Genomic DNA, 27,563 nt, shown 5'->3' with positions numbered 1-27,563 from the left:
TTACGACGTGCGAGAAGGGTTAGAACAACCTGAAAACCACAGTATAGGAACTGGTATCAATTAACAGCCTTGTCGATAGAAATAATTGCCCAGAATGGACACAGGGTAGTTTCAATAATCTACAACGATGAAGAAATAGCAAGCAAAGTAAAAGCAAAGGGTTATCACACAATCCGTATAAATCCCATCTGGAGGATTTAGGTGTACTTCCGAAGCTGTGAATGATCATTGTCAGCATATTTCCATATCGGCGTATACGAAAGGCATCTTCAAAACTCACATCAAGCGTCAACGATTTGCTGCTGTTCTCCACCTGGTCCCGGTAGATACCGACCAGAGCCTCACTGTTCTGGAACAGTCCGGTTTTCAGACTAATCACGATAAACTGCATGCCAGGTGCGGCATGGTCATGGATATAGTTGGCGATGCGGGCGACATTGGTGTTGTCCAGGGCTGCGTCAACCTCGTCCAGCACGAAGAATGGAGACGGCTGGTACGAGTGGATAGCGAATAGCAAAGCGAGTGCGGCCATGGTCTTCTCGCCACCTGAAAGGTGCTCCATGTCTCGGAAACGTTTGAGAGGAGGCATAGCGTGGTATTTGATGCCGTCCAAATACGGTTCGTCCGAATCCTCAATATCGAGGTAGCTGTTTGAAATGTTAGTTATCATCGTTCGCAGTCGGATGTTCAAAAAGAAACCTACGCTTGACCACCCAGGGGGTAATTGGCACTGCGCGTGAGTTCACGGTAGATCGGCCCAATTTGCTCGGAAATGTGAGTGAATGCCTTGTTGAAGAGATCGGACCGCGTCTTCATCACGGACTCAAACTCTTCCTTGGCCTTTCGTGCAGACTTCCGGGCGTCCTCGAAGTCCTTTTCGGTGCTGCGAAGTTTGTTCTCGACACTCTCCAAGCGCTCCATGGCACGCGCATTCGGCGCCATCTTGTCGAGGTCGCTGTTGAGAACACGGACCTTTTCGAGCAGTTCATCCTCGAGCTTGTCATCGGCCTCCTGTAATTGAATTAGTATGTGGGAAACAAGGCGATAGGAGTGAACACTAACCTCTTTCAGGGTCTCCCCCAGAGAGTCGAAGTCGACCTCGATACCATAATCGTGCACCGGAGGAGCCTCGTCCAAACCATCTCCTTCATCCACCTCCATGGCATCCGGATCTGCTGCTTGCACAAGGTCATCAATTGGAAGCTTGTCAAGCGAATTAGAAGACTCGGCCAAAGGAACATCAATGTCTTCAAGCTTGCAGCGACGCAGAAGAGCGTAACGACTGGAAGAGTTCCTCTGGATCTCTGCTTCAAGCGCATTGACGTTCTTCAACGCTGCTTCAACGTGCTTGCTACGCCTCTGGAGTTCACGGCGCTGCTCTGCCAAGTTTTCTGCTGACTGGCCATAGATTTGCTTCTGCTCCTGGAGTGCCTCTCGGAGGAGCTCAAGCTCCGCTTCGAATTCATCGAGCTGTTTGCGGATTTCTTCTTGCTGGCCTTGTAGCTCTTCAATCAGGCTCTGGTCGCGCTCGTATTGGGCTTTGAGGCCATTGATTCGGTCCTCGGTGGCTTGAATACGTTGTTTCTCGAAGCTGAGCTGGTTCTCAATTCGGCTCTTTTGGGTGGTGAATTCAAGCTTCTTTTGCGCGGCCTCTTCCTGCATAGAGCCCTGCTGGGCCTCATATTCTCGGATATCATCATACCCTAAGCGCTTGCAGAACTTGCGGTAGATCTCGTCCTCAACGGTGCTGACCGAAGCTTGTGACGTTTCGATTGTCTCATCTAGCTCGTCAAGGTTTTCCTTACGCTCGGTGTATTTAGGTCGCAGTTCCTCCATCTGGCCCTTAACGAAGTCCAGCTCGCTACGTTTGCTCTCGAGGTTCCTCTCGAGGGCCTTCAACTCATCACGGGAGTAATTGAGGCGCTGCTCGAGACCGACGAGGTCACCCTGGAGCGTCTCTTCTTCAGACCCTCGGCGGTGACTCTTGGGGAGGGTGGTGAGATCACTCATGAGCTTCTCCTTTAATTTATATAGGTTCTCAACCTCAGAATCTTCCCAGCGCTTGGAGTTCTGCTGAAGACCACGTCCACCAGTCATGAGACCACCCTTGTGGATGACAGTTCCATCGAGGGTGACAGCCTTCGCGTCCACATTTCGTTCGTAGCAAAGATACTTGGCCGTCGCCAGATCGTCACAGACAATAGAGTTGCCGCAGGCGTAGCTGATTGCGCGCGCAACCGAATCATCATAATCAATAGTCTCAATAGCAGGGCGCATGCCCCGATGCATGCCCTTCAGGTTCGAGTTGAAGGCCTTGACTTGAATTGTTTCTAGCGGGACGAATGTGGCCTGACCTGCTCGTTGGTCGCGTAGGTGCTGAATGCACTCTTTGGCAGTCTTCTCGTTGTCCACAACAATAGCGTCGAAGTGTCGACCTAGTACGGTGCTGACTGCATCGGAGTATTTCTTCTGCTTCGGCCGGCAAAGGTCACTGACACGGCCTTTGACGCCGGGGAAAATGCGCTTCAATGCCGAGATTAACTCCTTGGCTCGGAGCTCGCGTTCGGTCTGCTTCTTACCATCATCGGCCTCGAGAAGCTTTCTTAACACCACCTGAAGCTTTTCTTCTAGCTCGGTCCGCATTTGGGAGACCTTCAAACGCTCGGAGGTCAATGCGTTCAGCTCCTTCTTCTTACGGTCGATTTCTTTAGAGGTGGACTTGACGGTGTCATTGAGAGACGACTTGCGTTCAGTCATGTTCTGGACATCGGATTCAACAGATTTGAGTTGCCACTCAGTATTCTCGAACTTGCCCTTCAAGCTGTTGACTGCTTCAGCTTCGGTCTTTCTCTGCCGGCGCAGATTGTCCAGGTTCAATGAGTCCGCCGACGAACGCCGATTGACTTCTTCTCTGAGCTTGTGGTACTCCTGCTGATCGGCTTCGCTCAGCTGGCCACCCTTCTTGCTCATCGCCTTCTGCCATTCAACTTCCCACTGAGCCTGAGCTTTCTCGACAAGCTTGAGATCTTTTTCTAGTTGCTTGCCATTGTTGGATTGTGATGCGCGCTCCTTCTCAATCTCGGTAATTTTTGAAGAGTATCTCTCAACCTTCTTCTGGGTGATGTCGATCTTCTCGTCGACAGGCACAAGCGAGTTGTTGAGTTCTTCAATCTCTCTCTCCTTTTTCGTGATGTTTTTCTCGGCCTTGCCGACATCTCTGCCGACTCGAGCATGGTCTTTCTTGGCGTCTTCGACGTTCTTCTCATATTTCTCGACGCCACGGCGGTACTCCTTGAGCTCATCTTGATATTTCTGGATATCCGCACTGGAGTCGTCGATCAGTCGCTGGAAGTGAAAGAGCTTCCATAGGATATGAGTGATAATGGCCTGGTCGCGTTCTTCGGCCTTTTTCGCATAGTTCTCGGCCTCTCGCTTCTGTTCTTGGTATTGCTTGACTTCGGAATTGATTCCTCGTCGACGGTTGAGCTGGACGGTTTGCTGTTCCGCGGCCTCCTCCGCCTCTGCCTTGAACTTTTCATAGTCGGCCTTGTGCTCCAGACTGCCAGAGATCTGCTCAATCAACCGAGTAAGGTCTCTGGGCGACTGGGATGCGATTGCCTCGACATCACCCTGGAACACCAGGAAGTTTCGCGCCTTGATCAAGATGTTCTCCTCCTCCAAGGCCTCGTTGTATTGGTGGGCAGACACGATTCGGTTGTTAATGCGGTATTCACTAACACCCTGGCTAGTAATAGATCGGCGCCATTGCTGCTCCTCGCCTGCGTCGTCCTCATAGACTGCCATCACCCAAGCGGATTTCGGGTCGTTTCCACCGGCATCTTGGGAGACATCCATGCTCTCTGGCTCCTCCTCTTGCTGGCCATCCTGCTCATCGGCAGCAGGCTCTCCATCCACTTTAGATGTGCGCAAAACGCGGCCACGGTACACAAGGTCACGGAGATTCGTCGATCGCAGGTGAGAAGACTTGATTCCTAGAACGAAAGATATGGCATCCATCCTAATGCGCATTAGCCTACGGTTCTTTGGGCTAAGACCAGGAGGCACTCACGAGTTTGACTTGCCAGACCCGTTCGGGCCAATAATCGACGTGAAGTACGCATCTCCGAACAGGAGGACATGATGTCCCTTGTAGGATTTGAAGTCTAGTAACAAAGTTAGCTACTGCCTGCGTCGCATCTTCCGGTCGTACATACTGAAAAGCTCCAAACGAATGAGTTTTCCCATCTTGCCAGCGGCTTCCTGAGGGAGCAACGCGCCGAGAAATTCAAGAACCCTGTTATTTAAACAAGAGATTGAGTTGTGGGCAAGATGTGGGAGGGGCGCGATAACGGGTGAACCGCGTCCACCTAAGACGCGCCGGCCATCACGTGGCACCCCAAATTTAGTGGCGCATAAACGTTGGAAGACGACCCTACGACATTACATACTAAAAATATATTCTAACAAGCAGTAGGATTCTTATAAGATACTCTGTTGTGGTATTATTGAAATCGCCTTCCTGACTGGTATTACAAGTGCTCTATCGCTATCTAAGAGACAAAGCAAAAATGATGTACAGAACATAACTAGATGCGACACGACACGAAGAGACCTTCGTGATACTTGGATAATGATCTCCAATTAATCTCTGAATGGCATCTTCACATTCACCATGCGCCCAAAGTGTAGGAGATCATCCGAGATGTATCCATTGGAGTCCAGTCGGAAATGGGTTTTGTGACCCGCCAACTGCACAATGATGAAGTCCTCGTTCGTGAAAAGTTGCCGCACGCTCTGGAAAATCCGGCGAGGCATGGATTTCACCGTCCTGATAAAGGTTGGCTCGGTTTCCAACGTGCGGCCGAGTTTGGTACTATCCTCGTAACGCTTCATGGTTTCTGGAGAGACCGAGATTCTGCGCTTGAAAGAGAGATCACCCGGTGCCACTTCGACCTGGTAAGGCTTCTTGAAAGGGACCATGCTTCGGACACTGAAAAGGACGCGCATACGACCATCGGAGTTGACCGCTCTGATATTCTTGACTAGGGAGCCAGTTCGGGCGATGAACAGGGTGCCACCAACACTCATCATGATACAGATACCACCAAATAGAGATTTCTGCCACATTGGAAGAGGAACCAGAGGATCCACGAGAACCGCGTTCGAGTTGTAGATGGAATAGGCGAAGCAGAACGCGGAGAGACCGTACGCAGTTAAGATATATGGGCGATGAGAAGGAGCTTGGAACAAAAGCACTTGTCCGGCTTTTACTACTTTCGCTTGCAGCTTCGCAATGGCACGGGGGTTCTTGTTCCCATAAGGGCTTGCGGCTTGCCACGCGGAATCGACAGTTCTGGCCACACCCTTGATCTTGTAATGAGGCGCACTAGAAGTGAAGTGGCGCAAGGACGATGCCGAGTTCATCTGAAAGCCAGGTCGCATTGGACTTTGTAGGCATTGGCGCCAGAATATTGAGAAGGTGGGTGTTCTGACGGACATGGCTGTACTGGGCCTATGGATGCTCACGTTAGTAAAGTGATGTAGACCATGACGTGCAGCCAATTGACACTCATAAATCCGGAGGGGAATTGGCAGAGAGTCAACGATAAAATAGCTTCGGCTCGATAACTTACTAGGACAAGAATCAATTGACCGTCGTTCTGATCGGAAATCGCCGATAATGGCCAAAACACCAAGCGGCAGAAAAATGTTCCCGTCCCGGCCGCCGGTGAAAGCTCCCAACGCCCTCAACACCTCCAACAGCTGCTTTGAATTACCTCGCCAAACACACGACCTCAGAAGAATTGACCTCGGAGATTTGTGCGCTTTGACGTGGTGGTGGGCTCTTCGTTGATCCTGCTCGTTCCTTTCGAATCCAACGTCCGCGGCGAGTTGCGACATCGGCCGAAGATCCCAATCGGCATCGCAGCACTCCCAATCTTCCAAAACTCCAGAATCACTTAGCAATGGCAGCCAAGATCACAGTCGGTCAGGTTCCGGCCATGTTTGCTCGCCGTCAACAGAAGGTGTTCGGTGTCGGCAGACGTGAGTTTCCCATCCATGTTCATGGCAAACAGCATCTCCGCAACGGAAAGCCGCTCCTCGAGGCTCAGGTCTACGGCGGAAACTACTTGCGATATAACAAGCATTGCTTAACTAGTGCTAACACCGACATCCCTTCTAGGCCTGCAATCCACCGCTCCCACAACCCAGAACCCCGCCTATCCGCTCTACCCCTCCGTCGCCCAGCTCCTCCGTGAGAAGGGTATTCCCAAGTCTGATGTCGACAAGATCCCAGCTTCGGGCCCCAAGGGTCGTCTCTTGAAGGGTGACGTACTTGCATATATCGGCCAGATTCCCGCCAACTACCCATCAACCCAGGCCGCCACTCTGGCCAAGCTTTCTCACCTCGATCTGAGCAACATCAAGATCGCCCCGGCCCCGGCCCCGGCCGCCCCGGCCGTGGCTGAAGAGGAGATTGTCTCCAAGCCCCTGCCCATGACTTCCGTCGCCATCTCTATTTCCCTGGCTACCGTGTTGTCTACCCAGAAGAAGCTCCAGGATAACCTGGGTGTCACAGTCCCGCTGTCCCGCTTCCTTGCCGTCGCTACAGACCTTGCCAACGACGACCTGCCCCGCTTGGCTAGCTTCAAGCCCTCCGCCGATGAGCTTTTCGAGGAGGTTCTCGGCGCCCAGCCGATCAACACATCCCGCGGTGGTTATATTCCCGAGCTGAACGCTTTCGAGGCCCCGAAGACTGTCCGCTCTAAGCCTGTCACCGAGGACCTGATCGACTTCCTCAGTACAAAGTCGTCCAAGAAGTCCGTGCCTACGGCTTCGGTTGAGAGCTCGGCCGGTGTTGCTTCCAACGTTTTCAGCTTGACCGTCCCTGTTGGTGAGGAGACCCGCGCCAAGGCATTTTTGGAGCGAATCAAGACTCTTCTCTCAGTTGAGCCAGCACGGTTGGTGCTTTAGATTTTCCTTGGTGTTTCAAATCTCCCTTCTTCGAGCTTTTTTCTTTTGTTTGTTTCCGGTCATCTGCGCCAAAAACTGGGCAGGCGAAGCTCATTCATGAATGTATACAGTATAGCATAGTTAATCGGATATTTCCTTGATTGGGTTACTTCGCTTGAGAAAAAGAAATTAAGTTAACTATGCGAAAGAAGGTCCTTAGTCAAGGAGAAGAAGCAAGAGCTTGGACCTCCAAGAAACATATAAGTGTCAATCAATTTCGATTCTCATTTGGTTTCAGGCATGGTTTAGATCCCATGAAGGTTGGTTGGCATAGCTAAATCCTCTGAAATGGGAACATAGGCACAAATTTGTGCCGAAAAAAAGGGTCATGTCATCATCAAAAGCAACCATGCAAAAGACAAATTGAAATGAAAACACCCCCCGCGCAACACCGCATACCGGCAACCAAGAAACACCGCAAGCGCCGCCGCTCAAAGCCTTGAAGTAACGTGTGGGTGTAGAAATGCTCGCTCGACTCCAAGGTGACCGGCCAGTACGGCCAGTACGGCCAGCCTAAATCCCAGCCAGAGTAGGACGAATGAATGGAAGGGATCAAGGAAACAAGTGGAAGCAAAAAAAGCAAAATGAAAAAAGAACTCAAACAAAGTATCCATTCCGAATGAACGAGCGCCGGACGTCCACCCGCAAAATGCTTTAAACCGCCGATGGAAAAAAAAACATGCAATAGATGCCGACGCATAAAAAGATGAAGAGTGAGATCCCCCTCAGGCCATGCGATGATTTTCCCCCAGTGACCAAATTGAAGAAAACCCAAAAACGCCATGTCGAATGCAGATGAAGAGACAAATTAGAAGGTAGACAGTATTGGCCGAACTACCGGATGGTGCCCCATTCGGCCAGTTTGCTGCCTTCCCGACGAGTGTCTCTTGTAGCTCGTCTATCAAATATTTTCCAGAATCTGAGTGTTTCGTCGCCTGCTCCTGTTACGACGGTTTCGCCATCAGGGCTCATGGCGAGGTAAAGAACGCGGAAAGTGTGACCAGTCAAGGAGACGATTTGTTCCATGCGAGGGTATTTCCAGATGACGATTTGGTTCTGGCTGTAACCGTGTGTGCTGATGATCTCGTCGGAGTTTTTGCACCAAGAGAGGTTGCAGACCTGACTACCGGTGTCGACCTCTTTGATCATTGAGCCGGTTTGTGTGTTCCAGAACTTAATGGTGCGGTCTGCAGTACCACCACCAGAAGCGAGAAGATGGTGTTGATGAGGAGACCATGCAATGGCCTTGACTGCTGCGTTGTGGTCGGAGAAGCGGTAGAGGGGTGTCTCGCTCAGCTTATCCCAAACCATCAACTTGTTGTCGTTGCCGCCGGATGCTAATTGGCCATCTTCAGTGTTCCACTTCAAACCACAAACTTCTTGTTTATGGCCAGAAAGCTTTCGAATGTACTGGTCTGGAGACCGAACATCACGGTGATAGATGAGACGGTCTCGAGATCCCGATGTGAGAATGTGATCGTTCCACGCCAAAGCACCAACTCGGTTGGTATGTCCAATCATGGTTCGTAGCCGCCGGCAATGCTCAGCGTCCCATATTTGTACTAGGCCTTTACCCGTGCCAATTGCAAGATGTGTACCCTGTAGTCCTTGATGTGAGTATCATGTATGGAGCATTCACATGCAGATTTCTTGCTTACCCTTTGAATCCAGCTCACGCTGGTCACGGTATCATCTTTCAGCTCGCAGAGCCTCGTAACTCCACCGGTGTGGGAGTTCCACATATAGACACAATTGGCCAATCCAACACCAAGAACATTACCACTGCCCCAGTCCACCAGGTTCAAATAGAAATCATCCTGAAGATCCGGTGCATCCAGGACCTTGTATGGCACCTTGTTTACATACCGGGCCTGTTTTCGAGGTGTTTCGAGAATACGCTGACTGTCGTATCGAATGGGAGAAAGACTGTAGAGCTCAGAGCGCACGTCTAAGTTGGGGCCATGCACACTTCGAGGGGTTTTAGAGGGGGTTGGATGTCCCGATCCGGGCCGTGAAGGTCCATAGTTGAAGAGGTTCTTGTGTGGGGTGGTGGGGGTGATGCTAGCTGGAGGGAGATTGGAAGCCATATGAGCGGGTGGTGTATGAGATCGAGTCTTGTCATTGATTCCATTGCTGAAGCCGAGCAATGGGTCGGGTGGCGCAGAGTTCAAGTCGGGTTGTGGAACCGTGTTTCCGAACAGCTCGCTGCGCAAAACTCGAGAAAATGTGAGGTTGGCTTCCTCGGCTGCGATAAAAAGTCAGTTCAAATGTACAACGCATTGGATTCCGATATGTGACACACTCTTTTGGAAATGGAGCTCGGAGTGAGGGGGGCGTTTCTTCGCCTTGGAAGGAGTCGATGGGCAACCATCTTCATGCAACAGACTATAAGTCGCTTGTAGATCTTGTCCGTCGCGATTGGGGATGAATCTGAATTATTGTCAGTAGCTGGGTCATAGATGACTGCCATTGCTTTTGTCGCGGGCTTTCCGATTGAAGACGACCAAAAGCGTGGCTTACCGGTCCCCGTAGACCCGCTGTCTCTTGCGACACGGACTGGAGGCCGGGGTTCTGTCCCTCCGGCCCCCAGCAGTCTCATAATCCAGCAATGCTTTTGCAAGCGCACTAGGGTCGATTGGGTCTGCTTCATCTTCCCGTTGGCGGCTGCCCGAATTTGAATTGTCTGGGAAATACATCGTGCGCTTAGAGGGCATGCTTGGCGGCGTCTTCGATCCAGGCGGTGATGCAATGTTTGATATCTGCGATATTCGAGGTCTTGATGCCGACCTATTCCCAGCCTTCTTTGAATTCTGAGGTTTGTCCGCCATGGCGATGTCTGGTTGTCTGTCCAAGCCCCAGAGCCAAAGTGCAACCAATCAAGACAGAGATAAGTGTTGCATAAGATAGAAGTGAAATGTCTGTCAATCGAGGATGTCAAACGGTCAGAGATCCGGGTGTAGGGTCAAGGGTATTTAAAGGGCGATTCGCAGAGGGTCCGTTGTTGTTGATCCAGAGGCGGAATGATGGCCCCAGCCGTTGACGCCTGAAGAGAGAAGATGTTCCAGGAGAAAGTACGAGCAGACCCTGTTTCACCAGGCAGACTAAACAAAGAAGTGTCTGAACTTCAGGCATGTGAATGAATGAATGTCTTCAAGGGAGTGACGGAGTTGCGCAGGGCGACTCTCTGGGTCACGCGTCGGGTACGCTAACCTGATTTAGCCGATGGCAATCGGGCCCCATCAACCAGGTCAAATCAGTTAGTTAAGTACTCTTCACCTTTTTGACCACACTGATGGATATTTTATACTATTTCAGTGAGGTCTAGCTCTTTGGTTTACTTTTACAAAGCAGTCTCATGCTGGTTGCCGAGAATATTTGGAACGTTCTGTTTCAGCATGGCTTTGTTACAATTGAAACTGATTTCACACTGTTAGTCCTGTTGTTTACTTTGGACGCGCACAAACTAGTCTAACTGGACCACTGAAAGTGGGGGGCATGTGAGGGATCTATAATGGGTCGTTTTTCTAACGCGAAATGCACAGATTGGTTTGGTATACGCGCTTGTTTCGACGCGACGCGACGAAGCTTGGGCCATGGCAACGACAATACCAATCTTAGAAATTATATGCCCAAAGCTTCTATAGTGGGGTTGGCTTTACAACCAACTATCTATACAACAGAATATTACTGCGGAGTAAAGTAAACATAATAGTAATAAATGAAATGTATCCTACAATCTCTATCCGATTACCTGAAATAGTTCTGAGACTACCGGTGTCGTCTAGTTTCAGTGGCTTTGTTACGTGACATTGCCATCCGCAGTCACCGCCAAACCAATCAAACCTCCGGCAAAAGCCCAACTTTCTTTCTTTGTGCTCCCCCTGCAATGGTCCTCAGGCGTCTTTGTCCTGATATTATTGGTTGTTCTCAACGTTATTCTACAATGGCTGCCAAGCAACCTGCTCTGGACTTCTTGTCCTTTGTGAATTCTGCTCCTACCCGTATGGAGTCCCCATCCGATGACGTGGGATGTCGCTGATTTGTCTTATCTACAGCTTTCCATGCCGTCCACGAGGCCAAGCAGCTTCTCACTAAGGCTGGGTTCCAAGAAATTAAGGTCTGTTCAAACTAAACCCGGAGTGGTAAGAATGTGGCTCATCCATCAATAGGAGAGAGACTCTTGGGCGTCAACCTGTCAACCGGGAGGCAAGTACTACTTGACTCGCAACACTACTACCCTCGTGGCATTTGCGATTGGCAAGCAATGGCAGGTATGTACCGATTGCGGAATTGAATAAACAATCTTTAATTCATGGATATAGCCGGGCAATGCCATCTCTATGATCGGTGCCCACACCGACTCTCCGGTGTTGAGGGTCAAGCCCGTTAGCAAGAAGAGCGGGGAAGGTTTCGTCCAGGTCGGTGTTGAGACCTACGGTGGAGGCATCTGGCACACTTGTGCGTGCCATTGATTACCCTCAAACTATCACCATCGCTAATTCCATCCAGGGTTTGACCGTGATCTGGGTGTCGCTGGCCGGGTTATGACTCGTGAAAGCGATGGTTCTATTGTGCAGAAACTGGTCAAGATTGACCGCCCCAGTATGTTTTATGTTGACCCAATAAATGTGCCTTGCTAACAGGTTAGTCCTCCGTATTCCAACACTGGCTATCCATCTGGACCGCCAGGAGAACTTTGCATTCAACAAGGAAACACAGCTGTTTCCTATCGCTGGCCTTGTTGCTGCAGAACTCAACCGCAATGGGGGAACCGACACCCCTAATACAGACGAGGGTGCGGGGTTCTCACCTTTGAAATCTGTCACGGAACGTCATCACTCTCATTTTGTTGACCTTATTGCTGCGGAGGCTGGTGTCAATCCAAGCGATATTCTAGATTTCGAAATGATTCTATTCGACACTCAGAAGTCCTGTCTTGGTGGTATGCTGGAGGAACTCATCTTTTCTCCTCGCCTAGACAACCTGAACAGCACTTTCTGTGCTACAGTTGGTCTGATTGACTCTGTGGCCGAGCAATCAGCCCTCGATAACGAAGATGCGATCCGCCTGATTGCCTTGTTTGACCACGAGGAAATCGGAAGCCGCACAGCACAGGGTGCGGACTCGAACGTGCTTCCGTCGATTATTCGCCGTCTGTCCGTCCTCCCGTCCTCCTCCAAGAGCACTGACTTGTCAACTGCCTATGAGCAAACTCTGTCCACCTCCTTCCTTGTCTCCGCCGACATGGCTCACTCGGTCAACCCCAACTATGCGGGCAAGTACGAGTCGGACCACAAGCCGGAGATGAACAAGGGCCCGGTGATTAAGATTAACGCCAACGCTCGCTATGCAACAAATTCCCCTGGAATCGTTCTCCTTGAGGAGATTGCGCGCAAGACCACCAAGGAGACTGGTGAGCACGTTCCTCTCCAGCTCTTTGTGGTTCGTAATGACTCCAGCTGTGGCAGCACCATTGGCCCGATGTTGTCTGCTGCACTGGGTGCGCGGACATTGGATCTGGGCAATCCCCAGCTCAGCATGCACAGTATCCGTGAAACAGGCGGCACCTATGATGTTGCCCATGCCATTCGTCTGTTCACTGGGTTCTTCAAGCATTACTCAGAGCTGTCGAAGACGATCCTTGTGGATTAAGCTTACCAGGAATATGTATGAAGTGGTACAAACAATAAGCTACATTCAAACGGGGTAGCATTCCATAGTATCCAATTTTAAAGCATTAAAGTGCTGAATTGATGTTACAACATACATAATACCAGAACATCTTAAAATAAAACAGAAACATGCTGTGCATGTACCTTGGGAGAAGCACGTGGTCCGGACCGAGGAAAGTCCGCCTCGACACATCTCCGTCTCCAACAACCCATCCATAGTTACCCCAGCCGCCAAAGCACGGGGAGTCTCCACCTCGACTCCTTATATCCCGTTTGTTGCATACTGTTCAAGCCCTCATGACCCTCTATGACAGACGTTGATGCCTATCGGGATGCGGAATACATCGCTGACGTGTCCGGCATATCCTATGACGATGCGGAACCCCCACAGCCAACAGGCACGCCCAGCAGCCAAAACGCGCGTGTGAAGAAAGTCAAGTCGACCGCCAAAGTCGCCTTCATTGATCGATTGTTGCGCGATCTCGACATATTAGTTTATTGTCAACTCTCCGCCCTGTATTACATGGAGTAAGTCCAACTCCAACCATGATCTTCAACCGTCTTTCCACCCACGACAGACCCCTAACATCTGTTTCTGTCCGTCTAGCTGCTCGATTGTCTTATTTGCCATACGTGCCATCGTCGAATTGATCTTCTTCACACCAAAAGCATCCCCCTTTGAACCTACACGCAATCAGCCGTATGTGGGCGCCATCCTCGGCAGTAACCTCATCTGCATGGTCTTCCATGCCTTCCTGATTCATCCCGAAGCTGGCGAGGAAACACGCGGCTATCTACATGGGGGACTGTTCATCGACTTCATCGGGCAGGCTCCCGTCTCTGTTTACCGGCTTCTCTCGTTCGACCTTTTAATCTTTCTAATCGATATCATCATGCTGGCCTTGATTATCGAGCGGGTGAAGACTAATGGAACCCCCGTACCAGCGCCTACAACGCCGAATTCAGATACAGTCACAGAGACAACCACAGAGACAGGCCCAGATGCGGAGGAGTCCCAGCCACAGGACCATGATGCCGAGGAGCGTGGCATTATACGGCAAGAGGATGGGGAGGAAACAATGTCCCCCGCCCATCATAATTCCGATTCACATCACAGTAGCTTCGTCGATGAAGAGGTTGAAGAAGAGCGCACGACGCTCTTGGCCGACCCGGCCGACCCTGAATCTGGCAGTGGTGCTCGGGGTGAGCACCCGATGGATACATTCGCGGCTGGTGAGGCTGTCATTGTCAACATGAGCCTCCTAGGTACAATTCGTGACCAATGGCGCCACTCAAATGCCGCGGCACGGCCAACGTCCGGCTTTGTGCCGTCCCCCGAGACGGCAACGTTTCTCCGGCAGCGCTTTGGTCTCCAGGTTGGGACTAATGGTCGCATAGAGCGTGCGAATACAACATGATGCAAATCTATATTCCAGCTCCTGCGGTAAACTATATATATGTACTAGTAAATTCCCACGAACAAACCTTTCAATGCCATACCTTCAGGTTGTTTTGTTCGGTTCATATATACTATCAACATATCCCATCTTTCTTAATGGGTTTACCCGATATTAGGGCAATCAGAGCCACATCAGAATCATCACACATTCATAGAAATCACCTTGTTCAATGTCAGATCTCGACCCTAACTCTGAAATCTATGATATCCATAGGCCTATGATGCTAGAAACTTGGTCCTTGCGAGAAAAGCGCTTACTCCTTCAGTTAGAAGGTTGCCTTGAATTCAGATATATCACAGCAGCATCCAGAACCAAAATTACGAAAATCCCCGAAGTAAGTGACAGAAGGTGATCATGGTCGATTTTATTAACACACAATTCTGCAATGCAACTGATAAAGTCCTATGGCTAGACAGGAGACACCAAAACCCCTTGTATATACCAAAGCATCATAGACACATTGTGGAATTTATGCAGTAGGAGGCTTAGCCTCTTCCCCAGAACCCTCCTTCCCCTGGACTCTACGGTCCAGAATCTCATCAATAACACCCAACTCGAGCGCCTCATCAGCACCCATGAAGTAATCGCGCTCCATAAGCTTCTCAATATCATCTAGGGACAACTGCTTCTTGCTAGTAAGATGGCGTCGGTAGATCTCATTGAGCTGAGTGCGCACGCGCAGAATCTCTTTTGCATGGATAGCGATGTCGGACGCCTGTCCGAAGTAGCCGCCCGAAGGCTGGTGTACCATGATCGAGGAGTGCGGGAGACAGTAGCGCTTGCCTGCTTCGCCGCCGGCAAGAAGAAGAGAGCCCATTGATGCTGCTTGACCAACGCAGATTGTGCTCACGGGAGAGGCGATATATGTCATTGTATCGTAGATCGCGAGGCCTGTGGAATTGTTCATCAGTATAGGTCGGTGATAGCGGTTGGGGTAGGTCCACGTACCGGCTGTTACTGAGCCTCCTGGGGAGTTGATGTAAAGGTGAATTGGTTTGGCAGGGTTATCGGCTTCGAGGAAGAGGAGTTGTGCGACTATCGATGCGGAGAGGGTGTCGTCGACTTGGCCGTTGAGGCAGATGATGCGTTCCTGGAGGCTTGATTAGCATGGGTAGGTTGCGGGGGAACTGTCCTCCTGTATCTAGTTACCTTCATTAATCGAGAAAAGATATCGTCTGTCGTACGCGATGCAGGTTAGTAGGTTGATCATGTTTTGGGTCATATGCAAGCTCCGGTGATGAGTGCAATGGCGCAACATACAAGTGTGCCAGCTGCCTCCCTATTCAAAGTAATCAGTATATGCGCATTGAGTACTTTTTGTTTCGATATATGGATCAAACATACCACTGTCTCTGTCACGAATGGCGTCGGCGTCCAACTCCGCGGGGGCTGCGCAGACGGTCCTTGGTTCGAAAAGCATCGTGCGAATAAGGCGGCGGGCCGGGTGATAGCAACGGGGGAATTCTGGATAGACCGCCCTAGCTGGCGCACAGAAGCTCTTGAAAGCATCCTCAAATATATGCAAATGCGATCTGTAGTTGTATGGAGTTGGAAATACAAAGTCGGAATCCGGAGACCCTGGACGGTGAACCGTCCGATGCGATAAGAGAGGCGCTAAGATAAGCAGCTAAGGTGAACACCTGGGCGGCAGCAACAATGCCGGCGATGGATGGTCTACTAGTACTAACTTTCTCTGGAGAATAGCATTTTTCTGGAGGAAATTTTTGATATTGTATCCGAGACCCCCAATTAGGTCGCATTGCCCCCCTTCAACGCTATTCGGCACGATCAGCAACTTCTCCGCAAATAAGGGGCTCCGATTGGCTCCTGCAACAGCTCCGAGATCATCTTTTCCGCCCTGAACTGAACTCGACTCACCATCAGCTCTGTTCTCCCAACCATCCAAACAATGGAGTGTGTGGGCACACGGATCCCGTATGCAAGATGGCGCCTGAGTGCCTTCCGACAACTACTAGCGACATCGCAGGTTCAGGCAGCTAGTCGAGGCATCTCGACCTCGCGACAAACGGACCCAGTGACTGAAATTACTTTGGGAACAAAGACAGACAACTCCAATCCGAACTCCGTGCCTCCTTCGCAGAGGCTTCCGCAGTCTCCTCTCCTCACACATCCTCGCTCTGGGACCGAGAAGAATCGCAAGAGACGCCCCACGACACAGGAGGAAGCCAACCTGCTCAAGAACCCATGGGCCCTGATGCTAGCTTCCCCGGCACGTATGTGCTCTGTAACTGGTGCACGACTTCCATCTGCTCTTATGGGGACTTGGGGACTTGTTAGACAACCAGATTCAGACCAGCTTCATATGATGCCTGTCGGTCTGCTGCAGGACTCGCTGCAAAACAATAAGACCAAGAAGCTCGGTTCATCACCAGATCCAACCATCCCAGGCAAACTAGGAATCCCAGACATTGAGAAACAATGCCAGGAAGAGGATGTATCACCAATCCCAACATCCCTAGACAAGCAGACTGGACGCCAGCTTGTGCTTCGCATTTCTGAGCTTCTTCCACTTATTCAATCTATTTCAGTGCCGCTCTCCAAGAAGGGCGGGAAAAGACCACCGATTATGCGCCTGTTACCATTCCGATGGAAGCACCCCCAGGGCCCTGTGACGGCCCATGAAGAGAAAAGAATCACCTGGTCGGAGGATACGCCGGAGTTTATGTTGCGGAGTACGAGGGATGTCGTTGTTAAGAAGCTAGGTGCAGTCCTCGAGAAATATAAGCGCGTCGGCACCTCCAATGGAGTCTGGAGGGGTCTGGATCTGCCCGAGTACTCGGATGCTGCGCTGAAGGAAGCCCTGGGAAGTCTGGGGCGATTTGATCGTATGGAATGTGGTGGAGTCCTGCTTCTTGGCTCAGAGAATTCTGCGGCTGCCAATCATAAGTCCCAGTCGAGTGGCTCTTTGGACTCGGTGGCTCTCACGCAAACTGGCTCGAAAGTTCCTGTGTTTGATCTGTCGGTGCTTTTTTCTCCGACTGATATCAAAAAGCTCCGTGAATCTCACGGTCAGTTCCAACACACTGCGCTGTTCTTCAGACCAGAGGACCAGCTCGGTATTGATGCGATGATATCCCTCTGGAAAATCAAACGCCTCCTTGGGGGTGTTGATCCAACAGAGAAATGAAACCGCTGTATAATCAAATAATAAAACGATTCACTTACTCATTCCTTCGATGCTGGTGTTGTGGGAATTATACCGATCTGTCAGGCCACAGTTATAGAGATCATGTCGAGATGGAGCCCAAATCGATGTGACCGAGAATCGCATGCATTGCTTTGGGCAAGAATATAGCGAGATGGAAAGTCAATCCAAAGGGTTAGCGTAACAATTATGCCAGGAGCAGCTAGAATTACAATGAGAAGAGCCGTTGAGGGCCGCAGTGATGAGTGCGTGTCTACATTAATGTCCACATTAATGTCCACTTCCACTTTTATTCTTGGATTAGTTGCCAATAATCCTATCTCGTATGAGACCTGCGTCTAAAGGTTGCACTGCTATGCCTTCAACTCCTGCAGAGTCAATGTTTGCTTTGCCTGCGTTTTTGCCTTACAGATCAGGTCTTCATTTCAGCCCAACTCATATAGATAAGGCCATTCCCACCAGATTCTTAGAAATTCTACTGGCCTGCCTCTCTCCCTCTGCTCATTATCATCAAATACCTATATTTATATATATCTCTATATAGTATCGAAGCAGCCCCTCAAGGCTTGTTAGAGCCCTCATAGTTTGGACATGCACAATCATTGTCTCCCTCCAGGGCTGCGACAAAGGCTTTGAACTTTGCCATGGCCTAAGCACCGTGCAATCACCTGGAGCCGAAAAATGCCAACACTATGGTTGGACTTTCGACTCTCGTCAATCATTCTTTGCATATCAGTCAGAAACCTCCCGGTGAGCCTATAAGAAGAGCACCCCACACATAGTGGAATTCTCAAGCTCATGACCCCAGAGATATTTTAGCGGTCAAAACTGAACTGTTCAGACCTCTTTGATTGCAAGAAATGACCTGTAACATCATCTGATGGGCATTCGGCCTTAACCGAATGGCAAAGCATCGTTATCCTTCTGCTTATCATCCCCGGTATAGGCGACAAGGACTACGGGTAGGCCCCTTCACTCATACATCATTTATTTGACCGAAGACAGAAGTGAAAGTGAACTGATGAGCTTCTTCATAACTATTGACCTTCTTTCACTTGATTTTCATTTGCTACAACGCAAAACTATATGAACAAGGTAATGTCGGACCTCACATGTTGTTCAAATTCATGAATAAAATAGCTAATGGCTTTGATAAAAGTCTTCTTCGGTGTCCCATATCCATCTGGATACACTGCAATACAGACTTCAATACACAGACATGGTTCACTTTGATCTGTGAACTGACTTCATCTGCGTATGACCACAGGCAGCCAAGCGCCGTATGTGGCCAAATCGGTCACCCGCTGAGTGACTGTCCCTTCCGCAATTTCTACGACCCAACCCAGGAAAAGACCTCTCCAGCCTGGGTAATTCTATCATCCTGGATTCTGTTTCTTGCCTATACTGATTTATATTGGATGTTCCCAGTTCTCCCCTCCTGTCCCATATGCCCACCGACGACTGTTGGCTCTCAAGAAGCGGGAGGTAGCCCACCCACTTCCGATCCCATAGACCCAGAGGAAATCGTCACCCTTGGCTCTGAAGTCCGAGACTTTATTGTCCAGTGAGTTTCACTGTCGGTCAGGCGATATCACTTGACTGTACGGGCGGGCCCCTTCTAGTAGGACCGGCATAGCTAGAACAATACATCATCCTTGTCTTCCCTTAATCTTCCAGCCGTACAGTGAGGATGTCATTGATGCCACCCCGATTGCCGAGTCCCACCTACTCAAACGGCACTGGAGAGAGCAAGCCAGTTTAAAGCTTTGTGAGTATGACGGAAAGGTGACACGAGGCAAAATTATGCCATGGTAGGGTTGCGACTTCAGGATAAGAGGATGAGGCAGGAGTCATTCAGGATGTTGGATCACAAACTGAAGCAGCTGTTACAACCTGCCCCTGGACTGGCGAGTTACAAACTAGGCCAAAAGACCACTATATCTGAGCATTACGCTCAGATAGTCCAGGCTCCGTTATATATAGTGCGTGTCATGACATTATCTCCCTTTTTCTCCAGGGTATGACCCCATACCCAACTAGGGATGGTATAACTCAGAGGTAAACTTTTTTCAACTTGTTTATATGACTCAGAGGTATGGCTTTGCATTTTAACATGTTCAGATCACGTAGTCAGCAGCACAGCATAATAAATATAATGAAAATAGATTACCATAACGTGGCTGTTGTTGCTATCTGGAGTGGATAGAGCGTTAATAATGATGATGTCGAAAGCTGGGGCGTGGGAAGGAAGTGCTGATATGTATCTACCTAGACATTTAGTCAGCCCTATAAGGCTCTTCGAGTGACTTCATTGAATGTAGTTCACAGGGGGTGTACCTTCGGAGGCCTTGGAATTATTAGTTTAGCTCGGGGAGATACATTGATCTCGGCACATATATCAAGTCTGCTAGCATCGGCGCTTAAGCAACTCAGCATCGAACACAACTTAAAACCCCAATATTGCCTACCTCTCACCAAAATGTCTGGATGGGTTATAGCTGCCATAGACGCAATCAGCTACGCGGGTGCAGTAAACTTCACACCTGAAAATGATATTCCAGATCTGGCCGGGAAGGTCATCTTGGTCACGGGCGGTGGGTTAAACCGTATATCAACGGGGCATTAATACCACATCTGACGCTATACACCTACACAGGAAATGCAGGTTTGGGCAAAGAAACAGTCCTCCAACTGGCCAAGCACAATCCGAAGAAGATCTTCCTCGGCGCGCGTTCAGAAGCAAAGGCAGAAGAAGCCATCAAGTCGGTAAAATTATCCGTTTCAAACGACGTCGAAATCAGCTGGATACCGTTGGACTTGACGATAGGTAAATCGATCAAGAACGCAGCGGAGAAAGTGAACGCCCAATTGTCCCGCCTCGATATCCTAATCCTCAACGCTGGTGTGATGGCTCTCCCACCTGGCGAGACCGAAATGGGCCATGAGATCCAACTTGGCACGAATCACACCGGGCACTTCTATCTTACCAAATTGCTGCTGCCAATACTGCTCAAGACGGCTGAAGAACCTGACTCGGATGTCCGCGTCGTATCGCTCGCTTCTGTGGGACATAATTTCGCGCCGGCATCCGAGAAAATTATGGATCAAAAGAAGCTCAAGAAGGTCAACACGCTTGCTCGGTACGGAGCGTCGAAGGCTGCCAATATTCTCTTCGCAGCGGAACTCGGCAGAAGGTACCCGTCAATAACGTCGGTGGCTGTCCATCCAGGTATTATCGTAACAAACTTGTATGGCCCTCTGAATTCGCAATATCTGATTGCTGCTTTGAGCTCGAAGATTTTGCGTTTCTCTGGATCAACAGTGCGCCAGGGCGCGTATAACTCGCTGTGGGCGGCTGCTGGTGCAAATAAGGAGGAGCTCACAAATGGAGGATATTATGTGCCTGTTGGAATTTTGAAACGTCGAAACAAATGGGCGTGCAATGAGGATATGGGGAAGCGCTTGTGGGAGTGGACTGAGTTGGAGCTTACCAAGGCCAATCTGTGATCAGATTCGTGTATTTACCTCTTGATTGTTTCTTGCATAGGCTAGTGCATGATTTAACCCAGATTGCCAGTTGATTATATAGTCGAATTATTTTTATCGCGTTAAAATAAAAGAGAGAGAAAAAAAAAAGCTATGAACTACTTAGCAACTCTGACAACCACCTTCCCGAGACCTCCCTTCCCACTGTAAACAATCTGGCACGCTGATCGCACTGCTTCAATATCATACAGCTCAACATTATTTCCAACCACCGTTCTCAACCTGTGTTCCTCAACATGATTTCTTAACTCGTCCAGATCTTGACCACTCGATTCCAGGAACATATATGAATACTCGACACCATACCGCCATGCTCTCAGTTTACGGACAGAATCAAAAGTATTAAGTGCCATTCGTAAAACAATGGGGATGTTCTGCTTATTGGGCAGATCGTTCATTGAGGATTCCTGGAGCTGGTTGCCCGATGGCATGGTCGCAACCGACACGATACGTCCAGATTTGGGTTTCATTAGGCAGAGGTACTCCATTGCAGAACCAACTGTGTCGAAGAGGAAGTCCACAGAGCCAGACTTGATGACCTGTCTTGGGTCAGATTTCGTGTAGTCAATTACTGTAAGTGTGTAAGCAAAAGTTTACTCGCGCGGAATTTGAGTTCTTACTCTCATCCACCGTTCCTTCGCCTAGGAGCTCGTTGACCTTTTCCACCTTTGAGGTCGAAACTGTGGTGATGACATTGCCTGCATGGAAGACATTCTTTGCCAATTGGCATGCAAACAGACCTGTCCCACTCACTTTCGTCATGTTAGACTCATACACAACAGTTTGCAGGACAAAAGCAACATACAGCCGGCGGGCACAAGGACGGTCTTTCCAGCCAGTTCTCCTTTGTATTTTCTGAGTGCTTGAAGTGCAGTCATTGCTGCCAGAGGAATTGAAGCTGCATCCTCGAATGATAATGATGGGGGCTTCAGGGCAATGTATTTCTCTACACATCTGACAAATTCACTGCAGGATCCTAGTGATTGAATGTCAGTGGTGACCTACCCGTATGACCGTCGGAGCTGCACATACCTCGAGAAATCTCCGGTAGTCTAGTATAGACTTCATCTCCGACTTGGAACCGCGTTACATCCGACCCAACCTCCATCACTATACCGGCACAGTCATAGCCGATTTTGTACGGGAAGCTATTTATGTCAGGTACGATCTTTGCAATGTATATGGAATCACATACGAGTCTTTCACCGCCAATTTCAGCATCCCATCGGCTTTCTTCACGTCGATTGGATTGATGCTCGCCGCATGAACCTTAATGATCACATCTTTTGGATCACTGAGCTCCGGCTTGGCCAACTCAGAAACCCGGTACCCCGATGGTTTCGAGTATGATGAAATGTTCAAGGACAACATCTCAGGTTGAAACTTTCAGCGAAATATGAAAATGCTAAAATGAGGGTCGTGACCACACTATATAAATCGGTTGAAGGTTGAAGTCATAGTTCAGCAACGGGTGAACTATCTATCCGGCCATGCCAAGCCACCGGTTTCGATCAATTCTTTTACGATAGCAAGTCGCAGAGATTTAATCAACACAGAATCTTCGAGATATCCTTACTTATCAATAGTGTGGGAAGAGGTTTTAGACATTTTTGGTTCATGGGTGTACTTAATGCCAAGAGCCGCACAGGCAACGGCAACAATTTTTCTACACAATTCGTATCACGGCAGTAGAAGAATTGTTTGTATTAATATTTAAAGCAGGTTTGCGGGGTTTGCATTACTTCTCAGCCTCAGGCCGCCAAGAGGTGTCTTAGATAGATTGACAATTATCAACTTCCTAGCGCTACCATAATTGCTACCAATATAAAATTAGTACTAATAGATAGAGCCAGAAATTAGATTTAACTTATAGTTAAAATGAAAACCGTAGCCTAAGGCGGCGTGGTGCAATTTCAAAAATTAGATTCGCGCAAAGATATGTGTTGACCTATGTATATACTAGACCTCTAGCCCACAAAGCCCAAAGCCCAACCCAACTCAAACCGCTGGGTTTTGGGCCCAGAATGAAAGCCCACAAAGTCCATTCGGGCCCATAATAGGCCCCAAAGAATACAAACATACGAATCTACTGTAGTTGTATAATTATTGCATTTTTCTCTAGTTTCTTTAGTATCCAAACTACCATCTGAGCGATATATAAAGCTATACAACGTAGAAATGTTCTTCTTATTTATAACTTAGCTTAAAAGACCCGTGGAAAGTTTGAAGATACAATGTTAATTTTCATAAAGCTTTTCGAGTACGAGCCTTGCGCCACCCAAGGTAGATAACCTGACAATGGCGACTCGTTGATCGGTCCCTGTGCCAAGAGGATTTTGAACTCTCCATTTGTACTCCCGTACAGACATTGTCCGTATGATGTCAGGCTTCTCCTTATATTGTACGTTATACATCATCGATGGGAGAAAGGGGTTGGGATTCTCAGGGGCTGGGTTATATGAGGATGTTCGGGCTGATCATTTGAATTGAAAAGATGGCTGTAAAGTCTAGCCAATGTTGCAGGTGACGATCATGGGTTTTCACGAGGGACTATGAAGTCCAAGACGCCCCTGAAATAAGTATCGGCTGGTATATTGATTTCGGCTGCGCGTACGGAGTAGTGTAGATGAGATTTCAAGACCAAATTGTCTCTTATAAAATTATGTTTGATATTCTGTTTGAAGTACGTACTTTGAGTAATTTGTTGAAATAATATTAGCAGATCTATCTTGAAAACACAAAGTATATTCGTGTATAAAACAACAGTGACAATTAGCTTCTTGTACAACGAGTGACCACGTGGACGGAGTAGTGATTGGGATCCAAATGTTTAACAGCGTCGGATGCCAGCTGTATTCCCCATGTCTTGGCGTTTCTAGATTCTACAACAGACTAAGCCAAGACGGAGCTGGCAGCGCTCATTTCGGAGATCAGGTGGCCGTTTGTTCGTATATCTCAACCAAATCTATACATTTTCGAGTATAAATTACTCCAGAGTATTTTCTGAATGCGGTCAAACATACTCCGTACAAATATTCAAGGTTTCTTGCAGGTCATTGCAGGCCAGCTTCGGGGGTTGCTTGGTCAGCGAGTTAAGGTTTAAATTTGGACCCTTGATATGGTAGCAATCTCTAAGATGAGGTGATTTTAAAAAGGTCGATCGTAGTTGCAATGTGAAAGCGCTACGAAGTACAACATATGGAATAGTTACAAGCAATCATAGTACTCCGTATGTAGATCATTGATGGCTGGTGGCTGGCCTCATGTCCTAGCTTTTTGGTTAGGTAGGGGAGTATATTATAGGTCTTCAGTCAATCACTGGTGTGCTTCCTGTGCATAAGAATCACATTGAATTGCATGAATCAGCCTCGGAAGTCCGAAGCTACATTCGCGATGAAGGCTGGGCACTGGAGGCGGTCAATCCGACCGAAATCATTGATAGATCATAGATCCATGATCACTCTGAAGAGTACGGAGTAAAAAGGACGGAGAATAAATGTACAACATAAACTCTCCCAAGGTAAAAGTGAAAGAGAAGAAGAAATGAATAACGGTGATCTTCTTTGACCTTCTATTGTAGGCTAGGTTAGGCGGAGAAGTACGCGTTCATATGGTTAAAAGAACTTTTATTCTCCCGGTGAGCCTGTCCCAAAGCAGGTTAATCGCCCCCACTGGATGGATAACACCATGACATCGTGTTCGTGTCTTGTGGTGTGACTTGTGTGTTGATAATTGCAGGGTTGGACGTGGTCATTGCAAACGTAAAAGGGTAAAGCTAATGGGAGCGAAATGCTGTAGCCCGGGTATGAGTCTATGGGGTAGGTTTAATTGAGATGATCTATGTTGTACTCCGTATTAATCCTAGAAGAAACGAATAAAAAAAGATACAAGATAACTCAATTATTCGTCTTTGTTGAAGTGAGACCACAGTCCGGGATAGTCCAAGTTAGGCTTGCTGCCTGACAAAACAGGCCACAATCAGCCACCAGCGCCTCGTCGGTTATTCGAACCTTTTGGATGCAACCCTACACATATTACGACCCCTCTTTGTTTGTCTTAATTTCTTGGTGAAACAGAAAAGGTTCCACTTTCTTAGTTCCAATATTCGAGTTCAAGTCTAAGTGTGATGAAGTGATAAAAGTGATAAAGTGCTGAATGCATGGATACCCGTCACATGCAACCCCTGGAAGTGTCTGTGGAGATAAATCATCCAGGTACCAGGGGAGAAATTCAGGAACACAACACACACACAACCAACCGGAATTCAAATGCTCTCTCTCTGATCAGCCACCCGGAAGGGCCAGAAGAGGAGGCGAAAAAAAGGACGAACTTCGCCATCGGAGTTCCACATGGATGATCCTAGCCTCCCCCACACAGGGCCAATCATCAACCCACGAATGGGGTAATGAACGCCGATGAACGCCAATGAACGCCATCATGAACTCGAAGGACCAACTAGGTTCGTTCACAGGGGCTTCATGCTGTCTGAAACTGGCCAATCGCTCCTTAACCAAGCGGCTGGGTCCCCTCTCGGGCAGTGTTTCAGCCCTTACAGGAGGGACTATACCCTCCCGCGCAAGGCCCAAAGCCCGCTATTGGACCACTTTTACAGCCACCTCTGAACGCAATTCGATTCCGCTGCGGGCCTCGACTGATCACTTTACCAAACGAGAAAGGAAGGGCAAAGGGCACACAGCTACTGGTTGAGTACATATACTTTCGGTTTCCCGTTTCTTCTTTTCTTTCCCTCGACCGTGCAAGCAGGGCTTCTTCCACAGTTCTATATCGTTTCTTTGTCGCTTCAATTTCGTCGTCCTCCCTCATTCTCTCTATCAAAATGTTCTTTCCTTCATTGGTATGTCTATACTTCGCATGAACCGGTGGTCGAGTGCGGCATGGTCCACAGCTCCACTCCCAACCAACCATACACCCATCGCTAATTTCGCACATAGATCCTGGCTGCTGGCAGTCTGTCTACTCTCATTCAAGCCATTCCTCATGGCGCGAACTCCCATCACTCATTGCACCGTCGCGCTGCTGCCACCTATGCTGTCATGGGTGGTAACGGTGATCCCTCCGACGGATGGCCTTCCCTGGGCCAATGGTCGGAGTACGAGACTCTGTGAGTAGTACATTAATCTGAAAAGAAAAGCAGAGCGCCGAGCTAAACTTTTTTTTTTTTTGTTGGGGGTCTCAACCAAATTCTGATTGCCGCATCATGCGACAACTCTGACGACGAAACAAGCGACATTAACACTAGCATTAAGTCGGTCGCCAGCGAAACTGGTGTCGACCCTCGATTCATCCTTGCAATTATTATGCAAGAAAGCAAGGGCTGCGTTCGCGTCCAGTCCACCAACAACGGTGTCGTGAATACTGGTCTCATGCAGAGCCACGCTGGCGAGGGCTCCTGCAATAAGGACGGCAGCAAGACAACTCCCTGCCCCTCCTCCATGATCAAGCAGATGATCAAGGACGGCACAGCTGGAACCACCCAGGGCGACGGTCTCAAGCAGTGCTTTGAGTCCCAGAGCGGCGGCACTTCCACCAAGTACTTCAAGGCCGCCCGCACCTACAACTCTGGCTCCATCGACTCATCTGGAAACCTCGGCCAGGGCGGCGCAACCCACTGCTACGCCTCTGACATCGCCAACCGTGTCCGTGGCTGGGCCGGCGACGTGACCGAGTGTATCGAATCTACAATTGGAACTCTTACTAGCGGCGTGGAGTCGGTCCTCGGTGGTGACGATGACTCAAGCAGCTCCTCTTCCTCAAGTGCTGCTGAGCAACCCACCGAGCCTGCCGAGCCTGCCGAGTCTATCCAGACCTCATCCTCGACCGCTGTTGAGCAGCCCGCTGAGACTGCGCCCTCCGCCCCCGTCTCGGCCGCCCAACCGGCCGAGACCACTTCCGTGGCACCTGTCCCCATCTGGACCCCCAGTGTGAACGTGCACTTGGCCACGCAGACCGCCGCCACCCCATCCTGGACCACTAGATCCACACCAGCCGCGACAACTGCACCAACAGTCCCCAGCTCATCATCCGGAACAGCCCCTCTTTACCCCCACGCCAGCTCATCATGCCAGAAATACTACACCGTCACAAACGGTGATTTCTGCTCCAAGTTGACCGAAACTGTCGGAATCTCTTTCTCCAATCTCCGCAGCTTGAACCCTGGCCTCAACGAGAAGTGCTCGGATTTGTGGCTCGGATATCAGTACTGTATTCAGGCTTAAGTTTGAGTCTCTGATCGATCTACTTTTGGATCAATTTGTCTGCTTTTACTGATTCCCAGGATCTTTTGGATCTATTTTTACCCTTCTTTCCCTCCTTCAGGCGGTGCCTTCTTTGTATATAGCATGAGCTTGCTCTGCAAAAACTGGCTGTGGGTGATGCCGGCACCCGCCCATAGTCTTTTTACGATGAATGACACCAGCGAACATTTTTTTACGCTTTTGGACTTAACACAACCTTCTCTGATCATCGTAAATTATGTGTAGTAGTTACGTGAAGTGCCATTCTGGCAGGCTTTGTTCTAAATGAATAAGCCTAGTACTATATACACCTGGGCAAGGTTGTGATTGGCAAATTGCCACCCACCAGACTCACCTGTATTCAATATACGGTTCTCGCGAGGACTGTAGCTGCCATTCTCTCCCAGCAGAGTATGTGTAACCAAGTTGAAAATTTTCAATCGATAGAAAT

The 27,563-nt window shown here is 49.2% G+C and overlaps 12 protein-coding genes across 12 annotated transcripts; 7 read left to right on the top strand and 5 right to left on the bottom strand.

The window, feature by feature from the left end:
- Positions 1–197: 197 nt before the first annotated feature.
- Positions 198–4,245, bottom strand: N7516_010214 (cohesin subunit SMC1; the record flags this gene model as incomplete). The annotated part of the gene is made up of 6 exons (XM_057222933.1): positions 198–215; positions 281–647; positions 704–1,011; positions 1,063–4,018; positions 4,070–4,163; positions 4,215–4,245. 6 exons carry the CDS (start codon positions 4,243–4,245, stop codon positions 198–200), a joined length of 3,774 nt encoding a protein of 1,257 aa, XP_057070154.1.
- Positions 4,246–4,641: 396 nt separating this feature from the next.
- Positions 4,642–5,499, bottom strand: N7516_010213 (uncharacterized protein; the record flags this gene model as incomplete). Its single annotated transcript, XM_057222932.1, has 1 exon — positions 4,642–5,499. One exon carries the CDS (start codon positions 5,497–5,499, stop codon positions 4,642–4,644), a length of 858 nt encoding a protein of 285 aa, XP_057070153.1.
- A 241-nt stretch (positions 5,500–5,740) lies between these two features.
- On the top strand, positions 5,741–6,975 carry pdx1 (uncharacterized protein; the record flags this gene model as incomplete). Its single annotated transcript, XM_057222931.1, has 2 exons — positions 5,741–6,045; positions 6,185–6,975. The coding sequence occupies exons 1-2, from the start codon at positions 5,967–5,969 to the stop codon at positions 6,973–6,975; spliced, it is 870 nt and encodes a 289-aa protein (XP_057070152.1). The 5' UTR covers positions 5,741–5,966.
- An 873-nt stretch (positions 6,976–7,848) lies between these two features.
- N7516_010211 (WD40 repeat domain-containing protein) lies at positions 7,849–9,728 on the bottom strand (the record flags this gene model as incomplete). The annotated part of the gene is made up of 4 exons (XM_057222930.1): positions 7,849–8,613; positions 8,673–9,259; positions 9,317–9,444; positions 9,535–9,728. The coding sequence occupies 4 exons, from the start codon at positions 9,726–9,728 to the stop codon at positions 7,849–7,851; spliced, it is 1,674 nt and encodes a 557-aa protein (XP_057070151.1).
- A 1,229-nt stretch (positions 9,729–10,957) lies between these two features.
- On the top strand, positions 10,958–12,666 carry N7516_010210 (M18 family aminopeptidase; the record flags this gene model as incomplete). The annotated part of the gene is made up of 6 exons (XM_057222929.1): positions 10,958–11,015; positions 11,070–11,131; positions 11,184–11,285; positions 11,337–11,472; positions 11,524–11,616; positions 11,663–12,666. The coding sequence occupies 6 exons, from the start codon at positions 10,958–10,960 to the stop codon at positions 12,664–12,666; spliced, it is 1,455 nt and encodes a 484-aa protein (XP_057070150.1).
- A 327-nt stretch (positions 12,667–12,993) lies between these two features.
- On the top strand, positions 12,994–14,104 carry N7516_010209 (DSC4 family protein; the record flags this gene model as incomplete). Its single annotated transcript, XM_057222928.1, has 2 exons — positions 12,994–13,214; positions 13,294–14,104. 2 exons carry the CDS (start codon positions 12,994–12,996, stop codon positions 14,102–14,104), a joined length of 1,032 nt encoding a protein of 343 aa, XP_057070149.1.
- Positions 14,105–14,615: 511 nt separating this feature from the next.
- Positions 14,616–15,655, bottom strand: N7516_010208 (ATP-dependent Clp protease proteolytic subunit; the record flags this gene model as incomplete). The annotated part of the gene is made up of 5 exons (XM_057222927.1): positions 14,616–15,037; positions 15,095–15,236; positions 15,296–15,321; positions 15,407–15,425; positions 15,491–15,655. 5 exons carry the CDS (start codon positions 15,653–15,655, stop codon positions 14,616–14,618), a joined length of 774 nt encoding a protein of 257 aa, XP_057070148.1.
- A 400-nt stretch (positions 15,656–16,055) lies between these two features.
- Positions 16,056–17,294, top strand: N7516_010207 (uncharacterized protein; the record flags this gene model as incomplete). Its single annotated transcript, XM_057222926.1, has 1 exon — positions 16,056–17,294. The coding sequence occupies one exon, from the start codon at positions 16,056–16,058 to the stop codon at positions 17,292–17,294; it is 1,239 nt and encodes a 412-aa protein (XP_057070147.1).
- Positions 17,295–19,791: 2,497 nt separating this feature from the next.
- On the top strand, positions 19,792–20,819 carry N7516_010206 (uncharacterized protein; the record flags this gene model as incomplete). Its single annotated transcript, XM_057222925.1, has 2 exons — positions 19,792–19,906; positions 19,969–20,819. 2 exons carry the CDS (start codon positions 19,792–19,794, stop codon positions 20,817–20,819), a joined length of 966 nt encoding a protein of 321 aa, XP_057070146.1.
- Positions 20,820–20,956: 137 nt separating this feature from the next.
- Positions 20,957–22,229, bottom strand: N7516_010205 (NADP-dependent oxidoreductase; the record flags this gene model as incomplete). The annotated part of the gene is made up of 5 exons (XM_057222924.1): positions 20,957–21,429; positions 21,479–21,610; positions 21,664–21,834; positions 21,891–22,006; positions 22,054–22,229. The coding sequence occupies 5 exons, from the start codon at positions 22,227–22,229 to the stop codon at positions 20,957–20,959; spliced, it is 1,068 nt and encodes a 355-aa protein (XP_057070145.1).
- A 3,066-nt stretch (positions 22,230–25,295) lies between these two features.
- N7516_010204 (uncharacterized protein) lies at positions 25,296–25,565 on the top strand (the record flags this gene model as incomplete). Its single annotated transcript, XM_057222923.1, has 1 exon — positions 25,296–25,565. One exon carries the CDS (start codon positions 25,296–25,298, stop codon positions 25,563–25,565), a length of 270 nt encoding a protein of 89 aa, XP_057070144.1.
- A 130-nt stretch (positions 25,566–25,695) lies between these two features.
- Positions 25,696–27,094, top strand: N7516_010203 (LysM peptidoglycan-binding domain-containing protein; the record flags this gene model as incomplete). Its single annotated transcript, XM_057222922.1, has 3 exons — positions 25,696–25,713; positions 25,811–25,980; positions 26,104–27,094. 3 exons carry the CDS (start codon positions 25,696–25,698, stop codon positions 27,092–27,094), a joined length of 1,179 nt encoding a protein of 392 aa, XP_057070143.1.
- Between the last annotated feature and the right edge of the window lie 469 nt (positions 27,095–27,563).

Source organism: Penicillium verrucosum (genome assembly GCF_028828655.1).
Source record: "Penicillium verrucosum strain IBT 35672 chromosome Unknown utg000004l_segment0_segment0, whole genome shotgun sequence".
In the NCBI taxonomy this organism is placed as follows: Eukaryota; Fungi; Ascomycota; class Eurotiomycetes; order Eurotiales; family Aspergillaceae; genus Penicillium; species Penicillium verrucosum.
The sequence above is the reverse complement of the archived record's forward strand: the minus strand, read 5'-3'. Positions and strand labels throughout refer to the sequence as shown.